Genomic DNA, 25,619 nt, shown 5'->3' on the forward strand with positions numbered 1-25,619 from the left:
TCTTATAATGGTGTTTTTTTTTTTTTTTACCTTCCATGTTTTAAACTGTTTCCCATCACTCTTTTTTTAGTATTCTGTTTCTTGAGGAATGGCATTCATAAAGTCAAGTGCATAGAAAGAGCATCGATGTCAAGAGTATAGCTCAATAATTTTTTATACATATTTACACTTGTGTAACCACAGTCAGATCAAAATATAGAACATTCCCAACATGCTATAAGTTTTCCTCATGCCAATTTCTAGGCATCAACCCTCAAGAATCTCCCCACATCCCTGAGGTAACTATACTGACTTCTACCCATTATTGATTTGTTTTGCCTGTTTTTGAGCATCATAAAATTGGAATCGTATAGTGTGTACAGTTTACTGTCTGGAAAACATTAATTTTTAAAAGTAAAAATAAGCATATCAAATCCAGGGTTCTTAGATATTTTAAAACCAGTTAACCTCACTTAACAATATCTCCAATAATCCAGTCCTTTCTTCCAGCATGTTTAGCTGAAGTTTTTAGTCTTTCTTAAGTTCCTAAGAACCTAGGCATTCTTAGTTACGACTGCCCACTCACTACCAATCTTACAAGTGATATCATATAAGGAAACTTAAATTACAAAGGCTATAGTGGCATTTATTTCACACCCTCCTTCTTAACTTAGACTTGCCACCAAAAAGTGCAAAAGTTGAAGAGAAAATTTCACCTTTGCTATCACAAGCATTTTATGAAATAGAAGAGAAGTATGACAGTGACATCGTGGATTGACTGCTGTCTTATCGTTAGACACTGTTGTGATTGACTCAATTAACTATAAGCAGGGGATCAGCTTGGATTAGTCCCAGGAGCCAAATGTGGATTTGGGTAAGAGGTACGACAGATAGAATTTGATACACAGGAGATGTGGCAAGATTCAGTACATGAGCTGGCCTCAGTGAAGCCATCAGACTCAGAGAGAGGCCACGTTTAGGGCTATCGGCAGACAGGTAATGACTGGGTCTTCAGCCTTGAGCCTGGATTTAATCACAACACAGTGTCCTTGACAAAAGATCGCAAAAGAAAGGGAGGACTTCAGCTTTAGTGGGATTAATTTACCAGGCAGGCTTCCAGGACCAAGACCAACAGGAACAGGAGTATTCCAAGTCAGTGGTTCTCCAAGTGTGGGTCCTCGGACGAACAGCATTTGTATCACCTTGACACTGGTAAGAAATGCACATTCTCCAACCTCTCCCCAGATCTACTGAATCAGAAACGCCTGAGTTGAGGCCCAACAATCTGTCTTAACAATCCCTCCAGATGATCCTTATACAGGCTGGAGTCTGGGAACCACTGGTCTGAGTGGTCAGAACTAGGGTGCTAAGTGGAGCCTGCTCTGGGGAATTAGGGCCAATGTTAGAGCTGGGCTAGAACCATGGAAACAGTGGGTGGCCAGTCCCAGGGGCTTAGGCTGCAGCTCCATAAGTCTCTGGTGTAAAGGCTGGTCCTTGACATGAAGACCCTGCTGGGACAGAACTGTCCCAATCAGGAAGCCTGAAGATACATGTGCCCCTTTTCAGAGGATCCCAGCACTTACCAGGATGTGCTGAACGTCTTGCTTCTATCTTTCACCACCTCGAAATCGTGAGCTTTTTAAATGTAGCCATTCTTGGTCTTCTCCACCCACATTGCCTAACGAAATGCCTGAACCACCACGACAGGAGCTCAGAAAATGTTTGCAGAATGAATGAGAGAGGGAGTGAGTAAATGAAAGAGTAGATAATAAAACAGACGTTAAAAGAACAGCATGCATATTTTATGAGTCCATGTACATAAAATGTCCAGAATAGGCAAACTCATGGAGACAGAAAGTACAAGCACACTTCAAAAAATTCACGGAAAGATGTGCATTATCTTTCAATTCTATTTTTCTACAAACTTGTTGAAATACCCTCATATTTGGTGGTTGCCAAGAGCTAGGTGGAAGAGGGAACAGAGAATGGCTTCTAATGGGTATGAGGTTTCTATTGGGTGGATGAAAATGTTCTGGAATAAGTGATAATGGTTGCACAATCTTATGAATATACTAAAACCCACTGAATTGTACACTTGTAAAGGGTGAATTTTATGGTATGTGAATTATATCTCAATAAAAATAATTACATTGTTTTAAAAAGCAGTATTTGTAAATATCAAGCAAGGCATTTTGTAAGAAATATTTCATAAGCCAGAAGCTAAGCTGGGAAGGCATGGGGAATCTCATGCAACAAAATGAAAGAGGACAAAACTACAAATACAAAAGGAGACTAGCAGAATCAGACTGCCACCCTCTCTCCTGTTGCAGATCTCACACTACCAGTGCAGCAGTGGCCACCAGGCTCCAGGCAGGTCTGTCCACGCTGCAGCCAATGCACTTGGTGTCTGAATAACTGCTTCCACAGATGGTTATCCTAATAACAGCACAGGAAAGTGCACAGGTACATAGACAGCGTCAGGAGAAGTGCATTCCAGGACCTACTCCCTCACTCAGCCTCCTTACCTATAAACTGACGAAAATAACACCTGCCAAATCACTCCCCCAGGAGTTTTGTGAATATCCATCGAGGTAATTCCTGCGGAAATGCTTTGAAACTTGAGAATGCAAGAACTCAAAGTTGTTGCTGCAGTTTACGGGAGATGGCAAGAAACAGCGTAACCTGAGAAAGGGTGCGGGCTCTCCCTCTGCTCTCTTGGGTAGCAACCTGGGTGCAGAAAGACCAGGGAAGTCCCTCTGGGCCCAGCTGCCCCCTTCAGCACCAGAGGTGCAAGCACGGGCCCCGCATAGCCAGCCACCAGCTCTCCAGGCCTTTACAAGACCCCTTGTTATTACCACCTATTTCTTTTTATGCTACTGCCAAAATACCTCCATTCATCTTTCGCACTCCCTGAAGGCAAAACACAGGTAATTGGATTTATCTGGTCTTAGAATTTGTTAGGTTCCATTAGGAAATAAATAAATAACTGGCCTCCACAGAGAGGGGTGTCTTCCCCTCCATGCTGTCATGTCACTGGCCCGGCTGCAGGAGCCCGCGCAGCCCCTGCTCACTCATCTCTGCTGTCTCCTGCCACCACCTTGTCCTCCTGGCCTCTGGCCAGGCTCCGTCCCCCGACCCCCAGCCTTGATTTAAGAAGCGTCACTGCCCTGACCCATGCCATGCACTCCGGAAGCCTCCCACCCTGCCTGATCCTCCCTGAGAGTCTCCTCTTGCTCCACGTGCTCGCCTCCCCCCAGCCTCTTCTCCTTGTCCACTCTCCTTCTACCACGGCTGTTTTCCCTCCTGATTGTTCTGTATGAGGTGGTTTCAAACCTCCTCTCAACAGCGTGTTTCTCATATTTTTGTTAGACTTTTGATTTTTTTTTTAAATGTGGATTGATTAAGACATTACAGGCAATCGTATAAAATGAGTTAGCCTTTGTGTCTTCCTTTTTATCAGGGTTGGACTACCACCCTGAGCAAATGAGACATGCATTCTTTGGCTTGTCCCTTCAGCCTGTGTGTTAAATCCCGCAGACAGCACCCACTGTGGGACCTGCCAGGCCACAACCTATCCCTCGCTGAAATTCTGACCACCTCCACCTCCCCCAACTGCAGAGTAATGAGCAAGAGCCATGTTCGAACCACGGGTCCTGTGTACATTACTATGTGCTAGTCCAAAAGCCCTTACCCAGCAATAACTTGATGACAGAGCCTGCCTCCCATTATAGGGGCTGGAAATGCCAGAAACCTTCTTTCTAAGCCCACTGTTCCAGCTATGGCCTGGATATGTGAGGTGATCCTGGCCCATGACACCGCAGGGAAATCTGTAGGGAGGGAGCTTCTGGAGCACATTTCAAACAGAGACACCCATAGCCCTTAATGACTACTTTTGGGCTTTATGTATAAAAATGTGATGCCTGGAGCTGCTATAGTTTTCAAGATGTTGGCTTGTCTTGTGACCTGAATTCTCTGATGGATCTAGAAAGAGTTGTTGATTTTCAGTGTGTTGAATTTTTTTTCTTGTTGTGAGGATGGGAGTACCAATGTCCAAGTACCTTACATGTCAGAACAGAAAGCAGAAGTTTCTCTCCATGACTGCCTATTATTCTTACCACCCATTCTCTTGCTCACTCTGTTCCAGCCCCTGCTTACTCTTCCTAGAACATGTTGAACACACATTTGCCATGGACCCTCTGCCTTCGCTATTACCTTTCCCTGGAACACTTACGCCAGGTATTTGCACAGCGAGATTTTGCACTTCGATCTGTTTTCTGCTCAAATGTCACCCCTTCAGACAAGGTAGTTCCTGACCACTATAGCAAGAGCAGAGATGCCTGTACCTCTTGACTCATTTATCATACTCTACTATTCTTCAGAGCATGCATCACTAGATAGCATGATAGTTAGTGTATTTTAATATAAGATTTAATAATCTTGCTTATTATTTGTCTTTCTGCCCTGGATTGTAGCTATATGATGTCAGAGGCTTGGTCTGTATTGTTCATCTTTGTAGCCCCAGCTCCTATATCACTCCCTGGCATATAGCGCTCAATAAATATTTGTTGAATCAACAAATGGATACATACATCAATCTCCCATGGTCTATAAGAAGGCATATGAAGAGCCAATGTGAAAAATACATGAAAAGATACCAAATATCATTAATCCTCAAGAAAATGTAACTAAAATTTTATAATGGTATACTACTTTATACCCACTAACGTGGCTAAAATTAAAAATTTTAAAAGCTAACAATGTCAAATATTGGTGAAGCTGTTGGAGTGCTGGAGCCCTTATTAATTACAGGTGGGAGTGTAAATTGGTGTAATAACTTTGAAAAATGGTTTGGCAGTACTTTCTTAAAGTTTAACATACACTTATATAATTCAATAATTCCATTCTTCGGTATTCTTTAAAAAAAGAAATTCTTCATAAAGACTTATAATAATAAAAGAATCATTGTACCTTTAGTCATAATAGCCAAAAACTAGAAACAGTCCTAAGGTCCATCAATAGGTAAACAAATGTGGCATGTCTACACAACGGAAAACGACTAAGCAATAAAAAGGGTATGATCTATAAGCAATAATATGCATGAATCTCAAATACGTTATGCTGAAGTAAAGAAGGAAGTCATATATAAAACAGTACTATATGATGTAGTACCATGCCAAATATGTGTAATTTTAAAACAGACAAAACTAATCTACAGTGTCAGAAAGGAGGTCAGTGTCTACCTAGGTCTGGAAGGTTGACCTCAAAAGATCATGGAAGAAAGTGTAGGCAAGAAGTCAGACAGGAAGATCCAAGCCCTTGTCTCCTCACAGAAACATTGAATAAACAACTAGGAACTGACCAGAATAACTTTATAGGACCTCTGGAAACAATCAGTCAAAGATTTATAGTAACCAAGTGAATGCCCAATTTAAAACAATAAAAAACGTTATTCAGAATGGTAAGAAATCCTGGGGTGATTTACTCACCTTTGTCACACATCCCTCCCCGGTGTGATGCAACTGGGGGCGGGGGGGAAGCAGCAGCTTGACCCTCTGTCCTCTCCACAAAATAGAGAGATCAGACAGGAGAGCATTTGCAACATGCTAACCTGTCTGCAGGCTGCCTGAGGGATCTCTGTGATGCCTAACTCAGAGTTCAGATATCAAAAGTAGCTTGGATCTCAGGTGAGGGGAGGCTGTGGTATGCAGCAGGCACAGCTTGTGAGAGCCACAACAAACCTGTAGACCTGTAGTTGCCTTAGCCAAGAGATTACTGGCAGGGGGATACAAGAGAATATCTAAATCTAAGTCCTCCAAAAATGCAATAGGGGTGAGTTTTTTTTTGGGGGGGGGGAATTAAGACTTTTAAAAATAGCCATGTGCACACAAAAATTGGAAAAAAGCAAATACACCGGCTCAGGGAAGACTTATGACCAGAAAAGTCTTGAGAAGAACTTAGGCCTTCTCACTCACTGATTAGTAAATGCCTTCCCTGAATGGAGGCAGTCTGCAAAGAGGACATGTGGCTACTTTTTTCAAATGCCCATTTTAAACAAACAATCACAAGACATATGAGGAAACAGAAAAATATGGTCCATTCAAAGGAACAAAATAAATCTCCATAATAAAACGTCCTTGAAAAAACATAAGTTTAAACTTCAGAAGATTAAAAAGAAAAAAAAATACCTTAAATATGCTCAAGGAACCAAAGGTAGTATCTATAGAAAGAACTAAAGGTAATCAGGAAAATATTATATAAATGAAATTAAAATATCAACAGAGATAAAATTATTTAAAAAATCAAACAGAAATTGTGGAGCTAAAAAGTACAATAACTGAATTGAAAAACTCACTAAAAGTGTTCAACAGCAGACTCAAACAGGCAGAAAAAAAGAATTGGTACATTTGAAGGTAGGTCATTGGAACTTATTGAGTCTAAAGAGAAAAGAAGAAGAAGAAAATTGAACAGACCGTAAGGGGCTTATGGAACACCATCAAGCAGACCAATATAGGTATTACAAGAGTTCCAGGAGGAGAAGAAATAGAGAAAAGGGACGAGGGTTTATTTGAAGAAGTAATGGCTAAAAACTTCCCAAATTTGAGGGGAAAATGGACAAATAAACACAAGAAGCTCAGCAAACTCCAAATAGGATAAACCCTACTCTAAGTAGGTAGTCTGTCAAGTCAATACGAAAGGAAGCCAGAAAGTAACTCAAAACTATATGAAAATATAAAGTTCCATGGGAAAGGTAACACATGGACAAATATAAAAACCTGTATTACTATAATTTTCATTCATAACTCCACCTTTTATTCTTTTATAGGATTTAAAAGACGAAACTATTTTAAAAAGTGTAAATCTATGTTAATGGATACACAACATATGAAAATAATTTGTGCCACCAATAATATAAAGGTGTCCTAGCTGTCAAGAAGTAGTTTTTCTATGTGATAGAAGTTGTTATCTGTTTAAAATAGATTTTTTTCTAACCTTAGGATATTGTATGAAATTCCCATGTATAAACAATGGGGTTTTCTTACAAAGAAAATATCTATAGAATTTATACAAAAAGAAATAAAAAAATCAAAATACATCACCAAAAAAAAAAGAGAGAAAAGAAAAATAAATCAACTAAACACATAAAATGTCAGTAAGTGAAGAAATAAGGGACAAAAAAGCTATAAGACATAGAAAACAAATATCAAAATGGCAAAGTAAGTCCTTCCTTATCAGTAATTACTTTAAATATAAATGGATTAACCTTCCCAATCAGAAGGCACAGACTGGCAGAAGAGATTTCAAAAACAGGATCCAACTATATGTTGTCTACAAGAGATCCACTTTAGATTTAAGTGTATACATAGGTTGAAAGTGAAAGGATGAAAAACTATTTTCCATACAAATAGTTTTTAAATTGTTTTTAAAAAGACCAGAGGTGGCTATACTACTACTACTATAACACAAAACAGACTTAAAGTCAAAAACTCTCACAAGATGATGAATTTGCTAACTACCTTGAACTGAACATTACATATTGTATACATGTATTCAAATATAACTCTATACCCCATAAATACATACAGTCAATACACTTCAATGAAAAAATAAATTCATTAAAAAAAATTCTCACAAGAGATAAATGACATAATATAATAATAAAAGTCAATTTACCAAAAATATACAAAAATTATAAACATATATGTACTAAACTTCATAGCATCTATATATATGAAACAAACACTGATATAATTGGAGGGAGAAATAGAGAGTTCTGCAGTAATAGTAGGAGACATTAATACTCTACTTCCAATAATGAATAGGACAACCAGAAATATGATCAATAAGAAAATAAAGGACCTGAACAACACTACAGCCCAATTGGAACTAACAGAAATATATAGAACACTCCACCCAACAAAGGTAGAATACACATTTTTCTCAAGTACACATGCAACATTCTCCAAGATAGATCATATGGTAAGCAACAATATAAGTCTAAATAAATTTTAGTGAAATCATACAAAGTATCTTTTTCTGATCAGAATGTGATGAAACTAAAAATCAATAGCAGAAGGAAACTGTAGAATCTACATATATCTGAAAATTAAACAACACATTCTTAAACAACCAATGGGTAAAGAGGAAATAACGAGAATTTAAAATAATATCTGGAGACAAATCATAATAAAAACACAACATACCAAATTTTACTGAATGCAGTGAAAGCAGCAGTAAGATGGAAATTTATAGCTCTAAACGTATATCAAAAAAGAAAGCAGAACCACAAGTCAACACCCTAACTTCAAGCCTTAAGGAACTAGAAGAACAAACTAAACATAAAACTAACAAAAGGAAGTAAATATTAGAGAAAAGATAAACAAAATAGAGAACAGAAAAATAGAGAAAATCAACAAAACCACAAGTTTTACTTTGAAAATATAACAAAATTAAAAAATATTTAGCTAAATTGACTAAGAAGAAAGAGAGAAGATTCAAATAACTAAAATCAGAAATGAAAGAGGACATTACAACCAAATCTATAGAAATAATAAGAATTATAAGACAGTACTATGAACAAATGTATGTCAGCAAATTGGATAACCTAAATGAAATGGACAAATTCCTAGAAAGACACAGCCTACCAAGACTGAATAATAAAGAAATAGAAAATCTAAACATATACATAACTAGGAAGGATAATGAATCGCTAACCAAAAAACCTCTCAACAAAGAAAACCCAGGACCTAATGGCTTCACTAGTGAATTCTATTAAGCATTTGTAGAAGAATTAGCAATACTCCTCCTCAGACTTTCAAAAATTTGAAGATGAAGTAACACTTCTATACTCATTTTATGAAACAACATTATTCTGATAACAAAATCAGGCAAAGATACTACAAGAAAAGAAACATCCCTTATTAATATTGATGCAAAATATAAACAAACTGAATTCAACAGCATATTGAGAAGATTATACATGACAAGTGAGATTTATACCTGAAATGCAAGGATGGTTCAACATATGAAAATCAAAATGGGCAAAATCATGAATAACATTTCCATAAGAATGCTTTTGCTCAATTCTTTTAACAACCTGTATCTTTACAGCAGGCTTAATCTGATTTTGAATGATTAATGTGATTTTGAATATTAACACACAATAAAGGAGTTATTTCTTTAAAAAACTGACAATCAATCAAAGCAATACACCACACTAATACTTAGAACGAAAAAACAAAACAAACACACAATCATCTCAACTGATGCAGAAAAAGCACTTGACAAAATTCAAAGCCCTTTCATGATAAAAAGAATAATAACCAACAAACTAGGAATAGAGGAAACTATCTCAACAAAATAAAGTCCATATGTGAAGATTCTGCACCCAATGACATCCTCAATAATTAAAGACTGAAAGTTTTTCCTGTAAGATCAGAAACAAGGTAAGGATGCCTCCTCACATCACTTCTATTCAATATAGTACTGGAAATTCTAGCTGGAGCTAGGCAAGAAAATAATGATAAAGGCATCTAAATTGGAAAGGAAGAAGTAAAATTATCTCTGTTAGCAGATGAGATGATCTTATATATAGAAAACTCTAATGATTCCACTAGAAAAATTAAAATACACAAATTCAGCAAAGTTGTAAGGTACAGACTCAATATGCTAAAATCAGTTGCATATCTATAACTAACAACGAACATTCTGAAAAGAAAATTAAAGAAATGATTCCATTTTCAATAGCATCAAAAAAATAAAATACTTAGGAGTAAACAAAGAAGGTGAAATACCTGTATACTGAAAACAACATTGTGGAAAGCAATTAAAGAAGACAAAATAAATAGAAACACATCCCATGTTTATGGCCTGATAGACTTAATAGAATTAACTTGTCAATACCACTCAAAGCAAATTACAGATTTAGCGCAATCCCTATCAAAAGCCCAATGATGTTTACCTGCAGAAATAGAAAAATCTATCTTAAAATTCATGTGAAATTTCAAGGGATCACAAATAGTCAAAATAATCTTGAAAAAGAAAAGCAAAGTTCAAAGTCTTACACTTCCTGACTTCAAAACATACTACAAAGCTACTGTAATCAAAATAGTGTGGTTCTGGCACAAACCAATGGAATAGAATAGACAGCCCAGAAATAAACTCACACATATATGTTCAAATAATTTTGGACAAGGTTGGCATGACCATTCAATGCAGAGAGGAAAGTCTTTTCAATAAATGGTGTGGGGAAAACTGAATATCCACATGCAAAAATATAAAGTTGGACATTTACATTCAACCATATACAAAAAATTAACTCAAAATAGATCAAAGACCTAAACACAAAAGCTAGAACCATAAAACTCTTAAAAGACAATATAGGGAAAAACCTTCATGACATTGGATTTGGCAGTGATTTCTTGGTTATGACATCAAAGGCATAGGCAACAAAAAGAAAAAAAAAAACAGATAACTGGACTACAATAAAATTTAAAACTTTTGTGCAGCAAAAGACACTATCAATAGAGTGAAAAGGCAATCCACAGAATAGGAGGAAATATTTGCAAGTTGTATATCTGATAAAGGGTTAATAGCCAGAATACACAAAAACTCCTACAACTTAACAATGAAGAAACAAATAACTTGATTTAAAAAAGGAGAGGAGACAGGACAAGTTAAATACCAACTAACTAGGGAGAGATCATTATCTCAAGTAGGATTCAAATGCCAGAATCTGTGGTTGTAATTTCAGTGACTTCCCAATTACTTCAAAATGAGTGAGAAGAAAAAGTAGATATGCATGGGGGGGGGGCGGGAAACAGAGAGACAGAAAAACAGAGATAAAGGAGAAGCATGCATCTTTTCAGAAGACTCGGAGCACCTACTACATGCTAAGTATTCTATTGGACACTGAGGACACAAAAATAAACAGAGGATATTAATGCATTTAACAAAGGGCACAGGAAAAGCAGGGAAAATAACAACAGAAAGGGAATATCTTAAGTGATGGCATAAAAAGCACAGGACAGCACAAATTTGAGTCCTATAACTCCTTCCTCCTACACAGGGTGCCTTAGCTCAAAGTGAGCATGGTCCCTCTAATAAAACACCTGGCTGATTCAACTCCCTGTGTACATAGACTGTGGTCCTTCTTTTATCTGTCATGGGAAGTTCCAAATGGTGAGCAGGAGGCCCTCTGTTGTGATGTCATCAATGCGTAGTCTAGGTGGACAAACGTCTTAAGTAGCAAGCCATATGTCTGAGACTGAACTGGTCAACTGCAGAGCTACAGGACAGGTGGGAGTAAGCGTGGCTTGGGCCAGAATGTGAGGTGGTCTCCAAAAAGGACATTTGGGTGGGAGGCAAACAGTAAGCACTGAAACTCCCTGAACCACTAGGCTGGGAGGGGTTGGGGACAGGGGCAGGGCTGGTCTCTCAGAGAAGAGGTCCTGGCAGGTCAGGAAGGGTGTCTGATCACCCAGGGCCTGGGGTATGCCCAGGGATAGATAAACAAGACATGGTTTTGGACTCAGGGACAAGGGCACTGGGAAGCGAGTTCAGAAGGAGCTGGATCCTGGCAGTAAGCAAGAACTCGATCCCTAACTTGCTCTGGCCTGGGCCTAGGCTGGGTGTGGGCCGCCAGTGTCCACGTGCCCCGGACTGTGCAGTCAGGGAGGAGACGTCCACACACCAGAAGCATGGCTGGTGGGGCACAGTCATTCTTATGTGGCCACTTTCTTTTTTCCTTCTTTTCTCCACCTTTGACTGTTCAGGAATCCCACTTTAGGCTGCTTTCTCCTCACAGGTACAGACTTCCCTTCTGCTTTAGCTCCTTTCCTTTTCTTCTTTCAACTCTCAGCTGATACTTCTAAAAAGTCTCTCTCCTACTCTCTTCTTTCCTGTCTTTCCATTTTTGTCTTTCCTTTTCTTTACCTTCCTTTCTTCATCAATATTTATGAAAATATTCCCAATCATCAGAGTAGTGACAACTGTATACATGAATCAAACATAACCCAAGATATGCATTTTAAAATTAAATTTGGCTCAATAGAAACAACACTACAATCTCCAAAACTTTTAAAAGTATTCAGAAATATCTTTGAGAAAATGTTTCCATCTTATCTTCCTCTAATTACGCCTACTTTTCTTCAGCATTGGCATTCATGATAAATAGAAAATTATCATATTCATTTTTTTTCTTTCGCCTAATTACTTCTATAACAATGTTGTTTTCTATTATTCTTCGTTGATAGTATATAGCATTTTGGATAATTGCGAGTTAAATTATCTTCTGTGGATTAGCCAGAAAACTTAACAACCACTTATAACATTCTTTGTTCCCGTTATGTAATGGAAACTTGGTTAACTGAGACACCATAAATCTTCAGACCCACTAAAAACGTTTAGTACTCAAAACGAATTTTTAAAAATTGTATTGAACAGCACTTTTATGGGAAGCCAGGTCAAGTCCTTCAGCATCTCTCTGATTTGAGCAAAGTGTATCATCTCCAGGGAAGATGAAGCCAAAATGAGTCACCTGGTTTCTCTCTAGGGTATGAATAAGCGGCCAGGTGAGCCAAAGGGCTGTGGCTCTCTCTTTTCACAATCTTAATGGTTTAAATTAAAATGCAAACATAAGGTTGGGGAAGAAGGATTATTATTATTAGCATATGTATGGTTTAAACAAATTACTTCTCTTCATCCTGCACTTTGGGATCACTCACTTCCTTGTAGTTCCCATTGGTGGGTTTTTGTCACCTAAAGACCTGCTTTCTTCGCCTTGGTTTGCAGGACCTCTGAGGTACCATGTATGCTGTGGGAGGTCACATAACAGGATGGTACAACATTTAGGACAGGCCCAAAGCCAAGAGCGTCATGATCCCCTGACACACGATGCTCTGGTGGTCGCCACATTGTGCAGCGTTTGCAGCTTGCATCATTTCCAGCCCAAGTAGACCAACATTTACTCTGAGTACAGGCAAGGGGAGGTCAGCCCCGGAAACAAAGGAGACTGTACAGGTAGGACAGCGCAGCCACAGCCCTGAACTAAATGCAGATTTCCTGACCTTCAGTCCAATGTGTGCACAGAGAACAGAAATTGTCCTCTTGTTTTTCTGCTTTCTCTGTTCTCCATAGCTGGGAGGGATGCACTGTAAAGTAAAGCAGCAGCAGAAAGATCTTCTAGGAGCAAATCCAGACTCTGACACATAATAACCATGCAACCAAAGGCAAGTGGCTTCATTTTTCTGAACTTCAATCTCTTAGGCTGTTAATTGGGATTGTAACATACTGAAAATTATATGAAAGGATGGGTAATTGAAGTAGCATTTGACAAAGAGTAAATCACGGATAATAGGGCGTTTTGTTTGTTTTGAAAGAATCCCCTCCTGTCCCACCCCCCTCTGCCCTTGTGAATTTTATTAAAGGGCGGGTGGTACTATCCTGTAGGGAGAGTGATGCAGGCTCAAACCTTTCCTTTCTCCAACCTTCCCTACCAGGAAAATGACAGGCAGATCTAGGCCGGACAAGTGGTAAGTAGTCTAGATGTCACCGCTTCAATTTTCACTTCTTAAAAAATACACCAGGGTATAAGAAGCACCAAGTAGGTGTCATTTATTGAGAGGTGGGAGGGGACTGAGAATGGGCCAAGATAAAAAGAAAGCAGCCTCTCGCCCAGCACCCGCTCCATGCAAATACTAGCTCCAGTTCAGCTGAACCCAACATCAGCAAGAACATCTTCCTACAGGGCAAACAATAAACAAACAAACAAACCTGAAATAACCTGGTGCTGTCTGGTCTGTATTAAAAAAAGAAAAAAATCAAGAAAGGTTAACACTTGGTTCCTGACTTAATAGGCAATGCAAATTTCTGCCAGCCCTAGTAATTCCCTCTTCTCATCTCATGACTGCGAAAACTGCTTCCCGTTAATAATAAGTAATTTTAAAAGTCCTCCCCTGGGAAGGTCAAATAAGAGCTACTTGACTCTTCCTTTCCGCTGCATCTCCCTGCTGGATCCTATCAGGTCTGTAACAACTGCTGTTCAGACCTGCTCTCGGGCTCCTTCACAGCCAGCCACACAGCAGGCTCAGTGAGCGGGCCAAGGGCAGAGTCCTTTTTTAGAAGCTGAAAGGAAAGGAAATGAGAAAGACAGGACTAAACTGAACCCAAGGGCCAAATTTCCTTTAAAGGCCAAATAATTAGCCAAAGGGCTTAAATAAGAGCTGCTGAGTTTTCCAGAACAGTGCAGAAAGCCATGGAGCATATATCTCTAATGTGTTAGTTAGAACATCTTCTCCCCTTCCCTGCTTTGGAGCGTGGGTGTATGGTGTGTGGGCTGGGGGAGGCAGACGAGCTCCTATCAGTCAGAGATGGTGGAGAGTGTCTCCAAACCAAGCCAGCCCTGCTCTTGCAGGCCCGCCATGACCCCATCCAGGACACACCAACTTCCCAGGCAGAAGCACCAGGCAGCCTGTTTGCTCTCACGGCCCCCCTGCTCTGTGCATCTCCTCGTGACAAGGCAAATTTCTGCAGATGGGCTCACCCTCCAAATGTGGTACTCTGCAGTTGCTAGGAAGATTCTTCCTCACTGGGCCTCCCTCCTTGCTGTCTTGCCCTGCGGGATAGTGTGGAATTTGCAGGTCAGATTACAACCACTGGTGGATCCAACCGTCCCCTCGGGCAAGTGATTTGAACAGAATTCAAACGTCTCTCAGGCCTCCAAGATCTCTAAAAAATTGCTGTGCATAAATGTCCCAGCATTCTATTTTGAAGAGGATGAGACCATTTAGATATAGCACTTCTTGCTGTAAAGGTAATAACACATTAGAACAGATTGAGTCCCATTAAGGTGGATTAAAACATTCCACCTATCCTCCTGTTTTTAATCCTTAGTACGCACACAATATCTGCACTTGATACATAAGACAAGGCTCCTAAGCTCCAGCAGCTCACCATCTAGCCATAACTATGCATGAAGAAATACCAGGGCCACAGCGTGTACCTGTTAGGAGAGAGGTCTGTAGCAGGTGTTACTGGAACTCAGAGGAGGATTATTCTTGACCACAAGCAGGAAGCAGGAAGCTGAGCGGAACTGGGAAGAGACTAACACATTGTAAATGGGGGGTGGGGGGTAGGGGAGGTGGAGGTAGAGATGAAGCAGATGAAACTAGAGGAGACTGAGGGTACTGGTGGTTGTCACGGAGCAGCTTTATCTAGTGCCAGTAACAACCGCACGTATGCCTTGCTTTACAGTTACCAGAACAATGCCCTGTACTTTGTCTCACCTGATAGCACACACCCAGCAGACATTGTTCCCCTATGTACACAACTGAACAGGAGCACTCAAGGTCATGTAGTTAATGAAAGGTAGATTAAGAATCAAACCCAGGTATCCAGACCCGAGCCCAGCGCTTTCTAGAGCACTAACATAGGCTGTGAGGTACACGCACATGTGGAGGGGACACCAGTAGGAGGTGGGGACCCTGGATACCAGCCTTGCTCAAATGCTCTAGGGATGGAAAAGGGTTTGGAGCAGTGGTTCTCAACTCTGGCTCCACATTAGAAATACCAGAAGGGATGTTTTAAATGCCAATATCCATGCCCAACCCCAGAGACCTTGATTTCATCGGTCTGGGAACCTGGCACTGAAATTTTTAAGAAGAATCCTTGGTAATTCCTATGTGCAGCTCTGGTTAGTGCCACCAGTTGAGAGGTCCCCTGTGGACCTGAACCTGCTTGAGTGTCTTTTTATGTCTTCATCTTCCCAGACCAAGAGCAAAGCCTTTGCACTTATACAACCTTTATTCAACTTAGGCAACTTAAACTTGAAATGCAGAAGTCATGCACTTGTTTTCAATAACCCCATCGCTACTCTGAACTTCCCAATTCACATAAAAAGAAAAGCTGCTGAGGTGAGTGAAAAACACAGAAGCACACCCAGGCAGACAACTGAACGCTGTCTCTGAGAACATCACTGCCCCAGCTGCCCAGGCAAAATCTCACTGCTCAGGTTATTCCTTGGCAGTAGGTAAGCCCCAAGTACTTGGTTCAGAACTCCAAATGGAAATGCAGGGACATTTTAGAAAAGAGCCATTAAGCATAATCCCAGATCAGCAGGTCGGGATCAGCAAAACTGTTATCCTGCTATTGAAAATAAAAAACAAACACCAGTGTGTTGGTGGAAACTTTTTCTACCTTGTGAAACAGTTACTGCCACAACCCCTACCTCTGTCCTACCACACCTCCTCAACATGTCCATGTACTCAGATGATGTGGACCCACAGAGGAACTAAAGTAAAGTCAGAGGACATGGAGGCCCAGGAAGAAAGCACACTAGCGGGCATCCATGCAGCTGAGACAGCTTCATAGACACCAGCTGACCGTGCAGAGGGTCCTGGACTCCTTTCCTGATGTGGACATTGATTCTGACACAGTACTTCTAGACAACTGTCATATCTAATCTTATGGAAAGGCATAGAACATTTTTAACCCAACAGCAGATAATTGTAATGAAATGATTCTGGCCAAGAGGGCCCATTTGTAATAATGAATTCAAATCAGATTCATAGAAGCTATAATTCAACCACAGTGAATAGCACCTTCATTTTCCATGTCATCTCTCTTCCAAGAAGGCAAAATAGCTCAGTATTCAAATAATTATTTTTACTTCTCAAGTAGCCCTATGAAGTAGTTATGAGAAAGATAATATTGCCTCACTTATATAAAATGAGTTTCATCCACATTCAAAACTCCAGTGTCATCTTGGGCACATCACTGCATAACGTCTCTCAGTGCAATCAAAGACCTGTCACAACAAAGCTGAGATCCCAAAGGAAGGAAGTCACTCCTCTTTAAACTGTGCAATGTTTTATTGGAAAATTGGAAGGTGGGCCTATGTTTCTCAGTTTCTTTGCTTTTCCTACTAGGACTTTTGGCCTCTTTATGTGACTTCATTCAAGATTTAGAAACAGAGTTGAGATCATTTGACCCAGGACAGTCATATTTGAAAAGGCTTTCTGTGGCCGACAGGCATCAGTAGCACTCAGTTTTTTGTTTTGTTTTGACGCATTCTGAAAATCTAATACATTTGGAACACTAAGTTCCCAACCAGTGACTTTGCCATGAACACCTTTAAAAAGATCAAAGAGTGACCATACTTAAGAATTATACTTTTTAAAAGGTGAAAAACACCATCATATAAAACATGGTACTTGTATCTGAGGTTGAGGCCATGGACTTCCAGAGACTGACACGTGGACGCTCCCTCAGAGCACTGATGAATATAGCTTTCATTAAGATGGGACACGACTGTCAGCCAATAAAGCAAAGGGTATGGAAACAAAAGGAGAGAGATTGGGACCCACAGAAATGTTTACATTCTTTTAAGTAACAATGTGATCGTACTGAAAGCAAAACCTTAAAAAGTCAGGAAATAATAAGAATTAAGTGATGACTTGTGCTTGCTTTAAAAAACTATAGGCAGGCAACCAGGTAACAGATAACAGTTATATTTGAACATGTAAGTTGTTGTTTTTTCTCCACAAATAACAAAAGGCAACTATTCAGCTTTTCCTTTTTTATTCCCATGCCCATTACCAAGCCCAGCTGCTAAACATTAGAATCGAAGATCATGAAAACAGGCCAGTAGCTAATAAAAAATGGTAGATCAAAGTCGGCCCTCTGCCGGTGGAATAGTCTTACTGCATCCCAGAAAGCACAAGTTTGAAGTCTTTGGTTTCATTTTTTAAAGGCACAGGGTAAGGACAGAGGATTTTCAAAGTTCAGATCTGGGATCCTATTCAGTGCTGGATCTCTTTGCCCCCAGAGGTAGATTAGAAGATAGAGACGGGCGTGGCAGCGTTCATGTCCCTGACATTACTAACATCTGCTGACATGTCCTAGGTTAACATGCATTGCAGCCCATGTGCTACTCATATTGTGAGCTGACTGCTCCACTGCAAGTGTGCATCCTGCACGTCATTCCTCAGGGAGCAGACTCCTGAACCTTCCTTGAAGCAATGAAGTAGGAATATTACATTTCAGTCTGGGGCAGGCTGAGGGTGCCCACATGGCCAGGACATGCTCATGCTGTCTAGGACAGATGTCTCTATCCTCCGCGGGCCTCTGAGCACCAGCAGACACAGTTCTGGGACTTGGTATCCAGCTCAAAAGAAGATTCATCTAAAAACCACCCAAAGTGGCAAGAATCCAAACTTAATCTTTGGGCTTAGGAAAAAAAAAAAAATCCCAGTGTCCCAGAGATCTTTTTATCCTTTCCCAGGAGAGGCTTGCTAGACGCAGGAAGTGTTCCACCAAGGAAGCCAAATGAAGAACAGGAAGAAGCCCCACCCTCGTGCTCTCCTTGGAGAGGCCAGGCATTTCAGCTGTAGAATCTGGGTCAGAATGTTTTATTTTCGCCATAACCATCAAAGTCACAGGCAGGGCAAATGCATTCACCCTGTGTACATTGTGAGACATGGCTAAGCTGGGACGTCCCTGAATCTGTCTCCTAGGACCAGAACTGCCTCATTAAAGGGATAAAAGATGATATCTGCTGAGCTGGTGGAAAGTGGTGGCTGCATTTTTATTAAAGTCTCTGCTGCAGAAGCCCAGTCCCCAAAGGTTCATTTTCTAAGAATCTCCACCCCTCCGCCTGGAGCATGTAAGTGACTCTCTGTAACTCATTAAGGTAAAACAAAAAGCTTCCCTATTGTGCTTTTCACACAGGAGTGATGTTGTTGCAAAAAAAGCTACATGTTTCCTCTCCTTGGCTCCAGCCTGCAAAAATAAAACTGCCCTCATAACTTATAATGGGGTCCCAGGAGCACCCCACAGGGTTGGCATGAGTGGCTGGGTCCTGAGCAGACTCATACTGGACCATGGCCTGGCAATGATAACTCCAGAGCCTTACATTTTACGCTTCCCTGACAGGGCTGGCTGGACTGCCCATGCTGAGGGTGATCCTACCTCATCACATGCCTCCTGGCCTGTGAGAGAGCATCGGAGGATCTTAGGCCAGCCACCCCGTATTTCAATCCCAGGGCCCTCTTGTTCTCATGTCCGTGCGCACTCTAAAGTGAATCTAGCCATGTCATGGCCCCCTAGATACACGGAGTCCCAAGCATAGACCTCGATGTTCACTGGCAAGATCCTGGACCCGAAAAGCCGGAGCAAATCAACCAGCCCAGGAGAATGAGTGTCAACACCACCGTACGCAAGCGAGCACCTCTTGGGCCTGCAAAAGGCCCTCTCACGAGCTCCAATCTCCTGCACCAGCCGTCCCTCACCCCTCCCCAAGTAACCGCATCCGAGGGGCTCAGTCGCCCACCGACGGATCGCTCCCTACCTGAGGGTGGCGCTCTCCCCCTGCCGGACCGTCACGTTGTCCATGGCTTTGGGGAAGGTGGCATCTCCGCTGCGCACGGGCACTCCTGTGGGTACAAGGAACAGCAGCCTGAGAGACACGACCACGAGGCATTTCCAGGGCAGGAACAGGTACCCACAGACCCCCATCCTCGACGGCCACAACTTCCCAGAACTCCGGCAGCGGCACGGTCCTCGCCCCCGGCCCGCGCACCAGCCGTCTCAGGAAGTGGTGAGGGAGATTGGAGAGGGCTCGCGCTCGCCAGACGCGGAAAGGGGGAAGGAGAAGAACAGAGTCCAGGCTCTCCGGAGTCTAATAATTCTTCCTCAAATCCTGCCTCAGCTTTCCAGCCTAGCAGAACCAGATGCCCCCTCCTGCATCCAAAAAGAGCTTTCTCGACGCTCCCGTAGGGAGGGGGGAAGCAGGCGGGAAGGGAGAGGAAGAAGGAAGGTGCAGGGATGAAGGTCACAGATTGCGCTCTCTCTGCCTCTCTCTTCAAGATGCCACTTTAAGATTCAGTGGGGCACGTTCTGCAGAGGTCTGGCATCAAAAGTTTATAACCCAAAGAAGGCAAGTGTCTCTGACATAAAGGAGACGGCATAAAAAGCTGCTGCTTCAAGGAGAGGAGAAAATGTTTTATTGGATCACACATATGTACAGATGTACGTATAAACCAGCCTCAAGTCTCGCATCTGCAACCCAAAGGCGGTAAAAAAGTTCCGAGCGGGGACCCGCCGCGGTGCAGCCCCGGAGCCTCCGGTCGCGGACGTCCTCCCCGCAGCCCGCTCGGCGACTCGCGGCCAGCCCGGGGCGCGCCGCCCGGCGCAGGCTCGGGGCGCACGGGGAGCTGGGCGGACGGCGCCCCCGCCTCCTCCGGGGACGCGGCACGGGACGCGGGGACGCGCGGCCCCACGCTCAGCGGCCGCCCCCGGCCTCCGCGCCGCCTTCCTCCCGGGAGCAGCCGCGCCGCGCGCGGGCCCCGACCGCCGGGGTTGTCATGGCAGCAGCTCCAGCCCTGACCGCCACTTTCTCCCGGAGCCGACGCCGAGCGGGCGGGCGGGCGCGGGGCGCGGGAGCCCACCTTAACCCCCGCCGCGCCGGGCTGGGGACGAGCGCACACCTCGGCCAGCTCTGCTCTCCCCCGACACCCGAGTCAGCCGGGAGAACGCGGCGCCCCTCTCGGTGGCTTCCCCTGCTAGAGGGGCAGCGGGCGGGGCAGAGGCGGGGAGGCGGGAGAGAGAGTTCTGGGGAAAGCAGCAAATTGCAAACCAGCACTCGCACCTTCCCGCCCCGCCGCCCGGGCGGAAGTTGCCAAACCCCGCCCTGCAAAGCTGAACCGCGCTTCGGCCCCCCAGGTGGTGCAGCCGGGGTACGTGGCCGACGCTCTGCCGCCCGATCTGCGCCTGGGGATCCCCAGGCTCTGCGCCGTGGCAGAGCTCGCCTGAGCCTATTCAAAAAGATGGAATAAGGTTCCTGCTGCGACGACCCACCTGGGAAACACTTATGCCCCCACTCTCCCCACCCTCTTGTCTATCTCCGAGCTGGCAAGTCTGAATTTCCTCTTGCAACACAGCATGCAAAATAGTCCCATCCTACCCCATGCTTATTGTCCACGCATCTTATTGTCGTAAAAACCAAGGGCTGGGAAAAACACACAGAGGTCCTAAAAAGTAGTAGGACTGATCTTTATAAAATCCATCTGTGACTTTATGATCACACGAAGGGGCGCCATAATGGTGTGGGGAGGGGACTTGAGGATGTGGTGTTCTCAGGCCAGCGCCTCCGCCTCCGTTGTTTGGACTCAGACTGGTTTCTTTCACTTCTAAACCCAGGAGCCCCAGCTCTGCTCGGGGCTGTCATGCTTTTCCCTGCTCCCCCTGGCAGAAGCCTCACCTCCGGCACGCCTCTCACCCTGGGATCCTGATGTGATGGCTGCTGTGTTGCCTCTGCTCTACTCTTTCTCAAAACGTTTTGTTAAATGAGACTAGGCTCTGCACAATTGCCAAAAGGAAGTTAATTCAAAAATAAGCATTAAGCTCTTATCATGTATTACTTGAGTTGCTGTAGGCGGCAAAGGCCTACTACCTGCTCTCGGTTCTGAGAGACTGAGCTCAAGTAAATACCGCCCCAGTCCCCTTTGAAAAATGCTCGGCCCACATACATGTTTAGCTCTAAAATTTTTAATTAGAACATCTTACCTCAGGAAAAGAGAATACTTATCACTAGTCATATTAGCTAGGGTGAAAACATATCCTTTCCAGAAAGCAGGGGCAAGCGTGGGGCACAGAACTCCGCCGTGAGCTCCTGGCTGCCAGGCTGAGAGGACTAGGTGCAGAGAGGAGAGGCGGAAGGCTCAGGAGCAGCCCCACTACTCATTTTGGGACCACCCACCAGTTTTAATGACACACATCTTCCCTCAAGACTTGAGTGTACCTGCCTGGGCTTTCTTTATACACATCGTGCATAATCCTCTTAAAGTTGTGATGCTCTTGTCCAATATCACCAGACTGGAAAGGCTCTCTCTGGTGCTATACCCTGTGCAAAGCTGAGGACATGCGACCGTGCTTATGACTCTCTTCAGTTACAGAGCTTGAACACGGGTGAGTGGCAGTGCAGGTGGGTCAGGCCGCCACACAAGTCACGCAGCCCCTGCCTCTCGGTTGTAGGGCACTCGGATCCCACTCCCTACTTGCGCAGCTGCTCGTCCTTTTCCTTCTCAGGAGGTTAAAGTGGGGACAGTTGCTAAATCAGATAGGCGAGATTGCCTGGGATCGGAAGAGCTATTGGGGAAGAAAGGAAAGGAGAAAAGAGCATGAGATTCCAGACAGGAAAAGAATGGCTGAGGCCTGTGATGGAGAGAGGCAGATAGAAGTTGAAGCGAGGCATAAACTTTATTAATAATATACAATAAGTCCTGCTCTTGCGAAGGAATAAACCAACTATCTCATTTTTTACCGGGCTGGCTCTCCCAACTGAAGCTATCTGGGGTCCTAAAAAACAGGGCCTGTATTTGCTTCTGTAAGACTGGTTCATAGCTCAATAGTTATAAGTGAATAAATGGGCTGAACTCAAGTGCTAGCAAATCAGAGAAATAACTGTAAAGGCCTGATCTTTATATTAATCTATGTCAGTCTACCATTTTGTGGGGGAAATTTTATTCACCTGTAAGACATTGCTGTAGAATATAAGGCTAAAACCAAATTGAAATTGGCAAAAGAAAAAGAGGGGAGGTTCACAATGAACAAGGACCAAATAGCTTAAGCCAGGAATTTTCTATGAAATGCTTGGCTGAGCACTGTGATGGGGTGGCCCCTAGTTAAATCCTTTTGGGGATGTGAAGACATATTTAAGGACAAATTAGCATAATGACTAAGTGTTGGTTCTCAAGTTGGATTGTCTGTGCAGATACTCACTCCTCATCTCTCCAGCTGTGAGACTGGTACCTAATAATTCCTATCTCACCTATTTTTTACGGTTTGGGAGTACCTTGCAGTGTACCCAGAATCTTGTTTTAATCAAGGATGGTAAGATGACAAACACAGGGACAGCTGCCTTCAAAGGGAATGCCACCCCATACCACACCATGAAGGGCCACATGGTCAAGCTCCAGGGTTGATCAGGAGGCAGGAGGAGTGAGGGACAAGCATAGCACGTGAGCCTTTATTGTGGTTTCCATTGGGAGAAATGAAGGAGACAAGTGGACAAACTTGAGCAAGCTTAGGGTTTGATAACTTGAGTATTTTTTGGCAGTCTCTGGGTTATGGGGTAGGAGGGTCTCTAGTTGTTCAGCACCTGGCCCTGGGGTGATTGAGGGCAAGGGAAATACTGGCTTGGTGTGTGAGAGTTAGATAAAGAAAGCATTTGTGGATATAGGTTTTAGATTGATTGGTTGGCATATGAAAGGCATGCTCACAGACATGTTGTTTACTATCTAAAAATTGGCTAGTCCTGGGAGAGGCAGTGTCTCCAGGATTAGCAAGGCCACAAGATGTCAAAGAACACAGAAAATTAAAAAAAAAAAAAAAAAAGATTAATATGGGGGCAGTTAATGAGGCAATGCATGCAGCATATCACCAAAGGATTTGGCATGTTGGAAAATGTAACAATCATATATTATGGTTATATAGCATAACTCCCATTTTCATGGGATAACAATTTGAGACATGTAAAAACATGCAACAGAAAGGATATAAATGCCATATGTGCAAACTAGAGCTCTGACCCGGCCCACAGAAGTCTTGTTTTTTCTGATCATGTAACAGAAAATGCAAAGTTCATCCAGACTGCACGAAAAGAGACCACTGGCTAGCCAAACAGAAGTAAATTATGAAAAGGCTTGAGAATAGGCATCCTTGCCAGAGAAAATTCTCTCAGGTAGAGGGAAAAAGGTGTAGAGAAGGCAGAAGAAGGGCCGTAATGAACTCTGGGGACCTCTGTCAGAATTCAGGTGACTCTAGCAACTAGAAACTGAAAGGTAGTGTCTGCAACCTAGAGGGGAGAGAATGGCCCCAGGAAAGTGCATGAAAAGCAAGGCCACCCCACCAGGAAAGAAGACCTGTGGCCGTCTAGTCACATTATTGCATTTCAAGTTGGTCTGATGAGACTGTGTGCCCATCACGTTCCTCCTTACATGCAGACCATGCCTGGCAATGGAATCTAGCTCAGACCACGGAAGAGTGGCATCCCAGAAGAAGCAGCTGAACAAAGGCGTGCACACGACTCCTTCCACTGGGAGGACCGACAGCCAAGCAGGAAGGAAACATGGGAGGAGGCAAGCTTTGTGGAGCCGCAGCTTCTGATCAGAACCTGAACAACTGTCCTGACTACCAGAGCTGTCTGCTCACTACTGCAAGTCATAAGCTCCACGTGGCAGCTGCCTTGGGTATGGACGGGTGCTTCTAACCAGCATGTGGGCTGCGAAGCCCATCTCACCTATGGCATGACAGCATTGGCCTCGCATGCTTTGACAGTCACTCCCATGCAGAGGGGGATAACCAAGACAAACAGTCAATGACACCAACGCCCCAAAAAGAAAAAAAAACTCATATGATTTTCTTTGATTCATTTATTAACTCATTCACTAGTTCTGTAAGTGTGTATTACATGTCTTTTATGCTGGGCACTGCTCTAGGGACTGCAGGTGCAATAGTAAATGAGAAAATGAACTTTCTTATGTGCTTTTCAGCAAGGGTGTGTGAGTGGTGTTGAAGTGGGGGAAAGAGATCATAAAAAATATGCAAGTGCAAACATTTAGATTGTGCAGTGTGCTATATGAAAAAAAAGTTTGATTAGATGGAAAGAGTGATAAACTGGATACTCAGGAAAAGCCTCTTTTGAAAGGAAGCATTTGAGCTGAGACCTGACTGGATGAAGGAGCCAACAAAGTGAAGGGTGGGCTGGGACAGAGAAGGAGCTGTCCCACCAGGCCAGGAGGCCATGGTAACTGACTTAGAATTTATTCTAGGTGCAGTGCAGTAACTTTGGAAAACTCAGAAGGTACATAGTGGCAGGATGTGATTGATACATTTTCCCCATCACTTTGAGTGTCGTGAGGAGAATGAATTGCAAGACATGGAGTGGAGACGGGGGTGTCAGGAGTGGGACCACCAGAAATGACGGCAGGGCAATGCGAGCGAGGACAAGGGGAAGGTAAGAAGTTCATTTGGAGGGCGTAGTGGTTAGGACTCCCTGAGAGCTGGGATGTTGGGACTGAGAAAAGAAAGGGGTTGCATATGGTTGAGTAAATTAGCTGGTGGTACAATTTCCTGTAAGGGGGTTGACTCCAGAAGGAAGGGGCTGGAGGAAGCAGGGGTGAGAAGAGTGAACCCAGAGTTGTGGTTAAGCCATGAGCCCATCAGCTCTGGGAGCAGCCACATGGAGATAGATGCCAGGATGGGCAGCAGGGGAGAAAGGAGTCGGATGCTTGAAGTCTGACGCTTACAGTGCTATATTGTCTCACCCAAAACCTGCTTTCCCACTTACCATAAAAAACAAAAAAAAGTGGTCAACTTCTGCTGTGTGCATTTTGTGGGGAGGGTATATTATCCATAGAGCCCTCATCCCAGATCTAGAGGTTCCTCTGCCTTTGTTTGTAATTTAGAAATAGGCCCCTTGCTCCTATGCTATGCAACCGAAGCCATTCCACTCCATTTAAGTTGTCTCTCAGTACATCTTTCCTGCTTGGTCACGTCTCACCTTTTGAGAGTAGATTCTAACATTGTTTGGTGATGAGGCCATGAAGTTATTACTATGTTTTTAAGAAAACAAGAAAATGCTTCTC

General features: G+C 43.1%; 1 protein-coding gene across 3 annotated transcripts in view; it reads right to left on the reverse strand.

Moving 5' to 3' along the window:
- Positions 1 to 19,488, reverse strand: part of OPCML (opioid binding protein/cell adhesion molecule like) — a 506,759-nt gene extending 487,271 nt beyond the window's left edge. For all 3 annotated transcript variants that reach the window (XM_063093665.1, XM_063093664.1, XM_063093663.1), the window contains exon 1: positions 19,322 to 19,488. In XM_063093665.1, coding sequence (XP_062949735.1) covers positions 19,322 to 19,488 — 167 coding nt within the window. The remainder of the gene's footprint in view (positions 1 to 19,321) is intronic.
- Between the last annotated feature and the right edge of the window lie 6,131 nt (positions 19,489 to 25,619).

This window comes from Cynocephalus volans, chromosome 4, assembly GCF_027409185.1.
Source record: "Cynocephalus volans isolate mCynVol1 chromosome 4, mCynVol1.pri, whole genome shotgun sequence".
Taxonomy (NCBI): Eukaryota; Metazoa; Chordata; class Mammalia; order Dermoptera; family Cynocephalidae; genus Cynocephalus; species Cynocephalus volans.